The 7,804-nt window shown below is 43.3% G+C and overlaps 1 protein-coding gene across 2 annotated transcripts in view; it reads right to left on the minus strand.

The window, feature by feature from the left end:
- The window catches only part of CISD1 (CDGSH iron sulfur domain 1), a 31,036-nt gene that overhangs the window by 22,900 nt on the left and 332 nt on the right, over positions 1 to 7,804 (minus strand). Inside the window, exon 1 of one of the 2 annotated variants that reach the window (XM_019507775.1) lies at positions 2,726 to 2,800. The exons of the other annotated variant lie outside the window; for it this stretch is intronic. Within the exon in view, the coding sequence (XP_019363320.1) occupies positions 2,726 to 2,741 (16 nt within the window). The 5' untranslated portion in view covers positions 2,742 to 2,800. Of the gene's footprint in view, positions 1 to 2,725; positions 2,801 to 7,804 lie in introns of those variants that run through there. 2 annotated transcript variants of the gene reach the window in all.

Raw genomic sequence — 7,804 nt, forward strand, 5'->3', positions numbered from 1 at the left:
AGATCACGTTTTGAATTAAAAAGTAACCCAGGATCTACTGCGCACCATGCCACCGCACCCCACCCAGCAGGTCAGTCTGTGGGGAGGGAAGGGGGGTGCAGATTGAGGCAGAGGTATACGCACAGTGGAAACTAGGGACAGTCCTCAAGGAGGACTATATATTAGTGGCCAGCACTTGCAGGGAAGTGATCAGGAAAGCCAAGGTGATGACTGAATTTAGGTTAGCCACAGGAGTCAAGGACAATAAGAAGTCCTTCTTTAGGTATGTAGGCAGAAGGAAAACAAGTGGAAGTGTGGGACCCCTGCTTAACACCTAGGGACAGCTGGTAACTGACGTTCAGGAAAATAATGAACTCCTGAATGCCCACTTTGGTTCTCTATTTCACTGGACCATGGGGAAAGACAAGCAAGTTAAGGCTCACAGGGGGCATGCCAGGAATGACAGCCTTCCCACTGTGGATGCCAAGTGGGTGCAATACCAACTAGAAAAGCAAGACATTTCCAAGTCAGCAGGACTGGATGGACTTCATTTGAGAGTCCTGAGTGAGCTGGCTGAGGTCATCGCGGAACCCCTGGCGAAGCTCTTTCAGAATTCATGGTGCACAGCGGAGATCCCTGAGGACTGGAAGAGGGCCAACATTGTGCCCATCTTCAAGAAGGGGAAGAGGGAGGACCAGGAAGCTATAGGCCAGTCAGCCTAACCTCTATCCCAGGGAAAATTCTGGAAGAGCTCATTATAAATCTGTGCGCAATACACTCATGGAAGGTAAGATTCTGAACAGCAGCCAGCATGGCTTTGTTGCAGGTAGGTCTTGACTTACCAATCTCATCTCCTTCTACAACCAGATCTCTCACCACTGGGACATGAGGCAGACATTATATACCTAGACTGTCAAAAGGCTTTTGATCTAGTATCCCACGATACCCTTGTGGGAAAACTGGAAGATTGTGGGCTCAGCTGCTCGGTGGTTCAGTGGGTGGGAAACTGGCTATAGGTAGGACCCAGAGAGTTCTCATGAATGGATCCACATTGTCCTGCTGTGAAGCAGCCAGTGGTGTCCCTCAGGGGTCTGGGCTTGGACCAGTGCTTTTCAACATCTTTATCAATGATTTGGATGGCGGAAATGAAAAGTTAGTTGGCCAAGTTTGCAGACGACATCAAGTTATGGGGCAGTGTAATCACGTCAGAAGATAGGTTGCAGATACCGGCAGACCTGGACAGGCTCGAGTTGGGCAAACTGGAACCAGATGCAGTTTAACACTTTTAAGTGTAAGGTGCTCCATCTGGGGGCAAACAACCCTCAACATACATACAGGCTCAGTGGTGACAGCTTCACTTGCACCACAGCCAAAAGGAACCAAGGTAATGACTGACCATCACACGAACATGAGCTGTCAGTGTGAGGTGGTGGCCAGCAGGGCAAACAACACGCTGGTATGCATCAACAGATACATCTCCTGTAAAACTAAGGAAGTGACACTCAGTGCTGGTGAGACCACAGCTGGAATACTGCATCCAGTTCCGAGCGCCACACTTCAATAAGGACGTGGAAAAGCTTGAGAGGGTCCAGAAAAGAGCCACTCATATGATCAGGGACTTGCAAAGCAAGCCATACAAGGAAAGGATGAGGGACCTGGGCCTCTTTAACCTAAAGAAGAGAAGGTTGAGAGGAGATTTTATAGTGGCTTACTACTATATCAGAGGAGCGCATCAGGAGCTCAGTGAACAACTGTTCACTAGGGCACCCCTGGGGAAGAACAAGACCAATGGACACAAGCTCCTGGAAGGCTGCTTCACGCCTAAGACCAGGAAAAGCTCCTTCACAGTCAGGGTGTCCAGACTGTGGAGTAAACTCCCTCCAGAGGTGGTACAGTCACCTACCCTGGAGGTTTTCAAGAGGAGACTGGACAGTCACCTAGCTGGGGTCACTTGACACCAGTTGTCTTCTTGCTTAGAGGGGGGGTGGGGCTGGACCCAATGATCTGCAAGGTCCCTTCCAGCCCCTAACAATCTATAAATCTGCCCCCCACATGCCCCTTCCCTCCCACACACCTCTTCCCCACCAGACTTACCAGCAGGGCACTGCTCTCCACACTGCCCGGCTGCATTCCTGGCCACATGCATACCGCAACTGTGAGCATGCCTGTGGCATTTAATGGTGACATTATCAGCAATTGGCTTTTTTTGGTCCGTGTAGCTAATAATGTTCATTTTCCTTTTATTGGTGCCAATCTGCTATACCACCAATATATCAGTACACCCTTAAATAGCTTATTCATCTCCATCAACAAATTCACTTGTGATTTATGCCAAGGTACATGTAGGTAGAAACAAATTCAAAATGCGGTCCCCACTGCTTCCAACGAGCTCATCAGGCTAGCAGCACTATTCCCACTAAACAAGGTAGGCGGTCAAAGTATGTTCCCATCAAGTGACTGGTGTGAACAGCTGTGTCTGCAGGAAACTAGTCACGCTTAGTCATCCTCTATAACTTAAAATTTTTCAGCAGGTCAATTCAAGCCAAATTTCTTCAGAACGCTATTCCTGCAAGGACCACTACTTGGGGTTGCACTATTTAACATCTAAACACATAAAAAGATAGTCATTTGTAGATAACCTTCATAAATCTCAGTGGAGCTTCTGATTCCACAGACATTAAAATTATGGAAGAAGCTGGCAACAACATCAACAGATAAAGCCGTCTTACAATAAATTGTTACTTACTATTCAAATGCAGCATCTAGACTGTTATGGGATAGTTGTTAACTGTTGGACAGGGCACAGCCTAAGACAGGAGTACAACAAGGACGACTGCGTGCTCTGCTACTTTTTAATTTATTCTTGAATGATCTAAAATAGATGTCAACAGTGAATCAATTCCATGCATGCATGATCTTGCATTTGAACAACCCTATCCCTGTCCTGTTTTATGCAAATGATGCATTAATAGCGTCACAATCCCAAATAGGTCTCCAAAGGTTACTAGATGCTTTTGAGCAGCATGGCACCTCAAATAGCTTGGAAATCCTCACAGCTAAAACCAAGGTATTTGGGAATGAAGGGAGAAAATAAGTATGGTTTTTACAGCAAAGAAACTAGAGGTATCTTATTTCAAATACTTTGGAATCTACTTTGACAAAAATGTGAGCTAAAATAAGTACACTGAACATGTAAATACTAGCGCAAAACAAGCCTTGTGTGGAGTTTGTTTGGATTTTTTTTCCTAAAAAAATAAGACAGACAGTTATGGAACCATTAAGGCTGCCTGCAGACATTAAAAACACCACAAAACAAAAAATGGTGTTTTACATAAACTCCATGCATTCCTGTGCCAAGCCCAGCACATGTCCGGAAGAGGCAGTGTGTTAGTTGGACCCAGATCACTCAGCACCTGGTCCATACAGATGTTTCGGTGGGGCTTTTTTGGCACTTTTATTTAATAGTTAATCAACTCGACTTTAGATAAAAAACACTAAAAAGCCTTGCTGAACCACCCAATCTATACAGATGCTGCGGAGCTGGGTCAAAGTAGTGCGCTGCTTCTTGCAGTAAAGCACCGGGTGTTTTCATTTTATTTTTTAACGATCTACAAGCAGCCTAAAGGTCTAAGTCCATGGTAAAGTCCATTTTATTGTATGGCGCATTCATGGGAAGAATGATTAACTTATTTCTTCAAAAAACCAAGATGACAAATGATTTAAGAGGAAAATGGGCCTCTATTTAAGGGAAAATTTAAATACTGGGCTAATGAAACAAAAACAATATGGCTGTTTCCTAACACTTTGGAGCCTTTCCTATACTCTGTAGCTATATCTGCATTACTTGCACAAAGAATAAAGGCCCCCCCAAAAAAACAAGCAGATCCTCATGGTTTGTTTTAACACTGACGACTTTGTTCATCTTTTCTTTCATATCATCACCCACTATGTTCTGTTCTGATTTTGTTTAAATTGGCAAAAGGTATAATCTTACTGTATGGTTTTTTTCAAAAGTTATAAATGATATAAAATGTTGTTTTATTAGGTATAGCTGTTATTGCTCAATGTATTGTATTGCTTTGGGAAAAAGCTGTAAATAAGCTACTACTGCTGCCAATTTTCTTCCCAGCCATGTTTACTGCTGCAGCTATAAACCCAAACTTGCTGCACAGCACTGATAGTGATTGAAGTAGCATCTAAACAAGATGCAAGCAGCCGACTGATTTATCAATTGAATTTACTAACACTGTGAACAGTAAGGTAATTGTTCTAAGGTAATTGTTCTGTAGTGAAGTGTAATGTGGTCCAAACAGCTGAATACGCTTGGTATGCTTAACACAGCACAAGTGATGCCTTTTTCAGTAGTGTATACTATATAGCAAGCATAGGCAACAACCAGCTAAGGTGCCAGAGCATAGCATTCAAAGGCATTTAGCTTGACATGTATGCCTGAGGTGGACCACGGGGAAGGGGCGGGGCAGGGCTGCACTGCCACAACAAGGATCAGGCCTCTTGCAGCTCCCCAACTGTCCACCCCTGCTATGCCAACATGTTGTAAATCAAGATTAAGGGTGTTTTTGGCACCCTGCCCAAGAATATTGCCAACCCCTGATCTATAGAGGTGGCAGGCAGTAGGAAGTGTACATGAAAACTTCATTATAAAAATGCAATGAACAAGCTACTTTATAAAGTGTTTGATACAGAAATAAGTAAGTTAATTAAAACAGGACTTCTATTTAAACACTAACTAAACAAAAGGAAGTTGTTATTTGTAATTAGAGACCTGACCCAATGGTTTCTAGACTTTGGACACTGAAAGATTACAGAAGTCCTCTCTTACACCTTGTTTATATTCATAGATTAAAAGAAAAAGCAGCTTTTCCATTTTCTCAGGTCTAAGCCTATTTCTCAAGTAGTCAAATACACACGGAAGCATTCACTTTGCACTTTCAGAAAAGGCCACAGCTGTCAAAACCATATAAGTGAACCTAGTGCCAGATGCTTAGCCAGCAAGCTCCACCAGTTCGGTGGCTGGAGAAAGAATTTGACAGCAAATATACTAATATTCCTATTTTTAATCTTTTGATAGGTTGTGTCAAATTCTAGACTTAGTGTAGGTTCTCAATTTCAAAGTAGGTCTTTGTATCCATTCCTGACACAAGGAACTTGAAACAAGTAAGTTACTTTCATATTGCTGGTGAAGGACATTTTCTGTAGTGGACACTGGACAATACCCACAGCCATTAAGAAAAACAAAAGAAGGCTGAAAGAAAAAAAATAAGGAACGGGAACAGCAACAAAAACAGAAGAGAACTGTGGACAGAAGAAAGTGTAGCAAAGTAGTAAGTGCAAAATAAAGGTGAAAGAGAGCAATTTGGTAATAAAACATGAATTCTCATGATAAAAGGAACAAGTTTATGCATCAAGCTGCCACCAGTAGAATGTACGTCAAGATTTCCTATTCAGAATGCAAGAAGTTTGGTCATCACATTTTCCCTCCCCTCCAATCTCAGGCTGAAAACATCACACTAGAAATATCAGTGGGTTTCTAGGATGGGTCTTCAAGGCTAGATCTAGAAGATCTACCCAAGCTTTACAGAAGGCTTATTTGCATGAACTGTGACACTCCATCATCTGGTATGAGTTCCTTTAAATAGGTTATGGCACAAGAACAAATGTGTTTTATACCCCATCTTCTACGACTCAACAGAACATTATTTGGCAGCACAGTGAAGTGTTACCAAACATTAACATAGATTTAAAAGTGGACAATCAGTGGACTGTTCAACATACTTAACTTGGTACCTGCCATCTCAGTTTCCTCACATACACCACTGAGATTAATTGACTGCATCTCAGACAACTGTGCAGCCCAAGATAAACTGCCACAGCTGAACTCAAGAGTGAAAGCAGTAGTCAGTGAAGCAAATAAACCATTTTTTGTGTATCACAGCATTTGCAAGAAACATGAGGCAGTGGCCAGTTTTAATCTGCAGTTTTGCACTGACTGCAATAACAACACAACAAATAAAGCACTGTTAAGTGAAGATCAGGTATGTTTGGCAAGCAAAAAAATAAGTGAGTGACTAAACTGTGGTCCAGACCACAGTCTGTTACCATACACCTTGTAGGAGCAAGACGACAGAGAGAGGAAGCTCAGAACAGAAGCCAGACCATTAAACATCCTTGTAACTTGCCCTCTTGAAGGCTGGGCTTACATCATTTAAGAGCTCTCACATACCAGTAAACAGTGACACTTTTTGTACCCTGGAACAGTTACAGCTATGCACAGAGAGGGTCTCCAAAGAAAAAAAAAAAAAGTCTTCATGAGCAGACATCTTTGACTTACATCTCCAAGTAAATATCCAATTAGCCAGAGGCTGGTATCCATGACAGGGAAGCAGAACAAAACACCTAGCTTCTTCTACCCAACTGATGGATAAGAACAGAGATGCTAGGGTTTTTCATCAAGGTGCTGCTGTCCACAGACCCTGCTAAGCCTATTTCTCTCTAGACAAAATCCAACTATCAAGTCTTTTCCTTCTCCCTGCCTATGCCTCAGAAGCAGACCTCCCCTACCCAAGGTATTTCCTTTTTACCATTATTCTCCCAGTGACTTCCTCATCCCAAAGAAAGTTACTGAGGCACCATAATAATCCTAATATCATTGTGGGCATGAGGATGCTCCACTTTTACCAGACATCTCAGCAATCCTTGATACCCCTTCCTTTTTATGGGACTTTCACTGCTCTATGTGCTACTTTCCAGGCAGCCCCTTTACTCTTATACCAGCTACCAAAAAAAATTGTTTTCTCTCTTTTCCAACCTCATTTTATGCAAATTAAGGATTGCAAGTTAACTCTTGTTCCCTAGAGTATGAGTTTCAGTGAGCAGCTTATAAGCTAGTTCTGAAGCTCCCCTTCTTTTTTGGAAAAGAGAATGGGGGGGAAGGGAGAGGAAAGAGAGAAATCAAAGGAGGAAAGGAGTTATTAAACCTTCATATACATAAGTGTGGGGGGAGGGCATTCTCTGTTTTGGAAAAAAAAAGCTTTTATTCCCAAACAAACAAGTCACCTTTGAAGTCTACTGACAGTTCATCCCTGAACCAAATAGAGAAATGCCTGCCCCTCCCCCCAACACTGGGGTACCTCTCATGATTTAAATGTAATGCAAGCAGACAACACGTGTTACAGCAAGTTGTTCTCCATACCTTTAAGGTGAAAAGTCTATCCAAGAAAAGACTCCGCAATGGGGAACTACTGCCTGATTCCAGCTGAGATGGGACTCTCGAGTTTAACAAAAGACTGACCTAACAAGTGAGACTTAAAGCTCTTCTCTTAAGAGCATCACGTGGGTGACTTTTGGCAATTATACAAGCAATGCAATTCACCTTTCCTAGTGAAAGTAGCTCATCAAATGCCCCTCCTCCCCAAGCCTCTCTTGACTGATTAACAAGGTTATCATCAACTTGGCCATAACCTACCACCAGGTCACATGACTACAATATCATACACAGGAGCCTGCCCTTTCCCCTCAGCAGGGGGCAAAGGAAAGGAACCAGTTTTCTAAAAATAGTTTAATTCATTGTCATGAGTTGAAGAACACGTGAGTGCCACATTCGCTCAGGCAGGATGGCCACTTTTGCAAATCACTTTAAAGAAACAAAGGTGCGCTACTGAAAAGGAAAGGGAGGCTCCCATCCAGGGGCTTTTAAACGCAGCGCAGCAGCCCCGGCGCTTCCCTCAGGCCGCTCATCCCGCTTCAGTCTCCTGCGCAACCCGGCGCTCAGGAGCTCGCAGGGGCCCCGGCTGCGCCAGGCCAGCGG

Source organism: Gavialis gangeticus, unplaced genomic scaffold (assembly GCF_001723915.1).
Source record: "Gavialis gangeticus isolate Ggan-Ray unplaced genomic scaffold, GavGan_comp1, whole genome shotgun sequence".
Lineage (NCBI taxonomy): Eukaryota > Metazoa > Chordata > Crocodylia > Gavialidae > Gavialis > Gavialis gangeticus.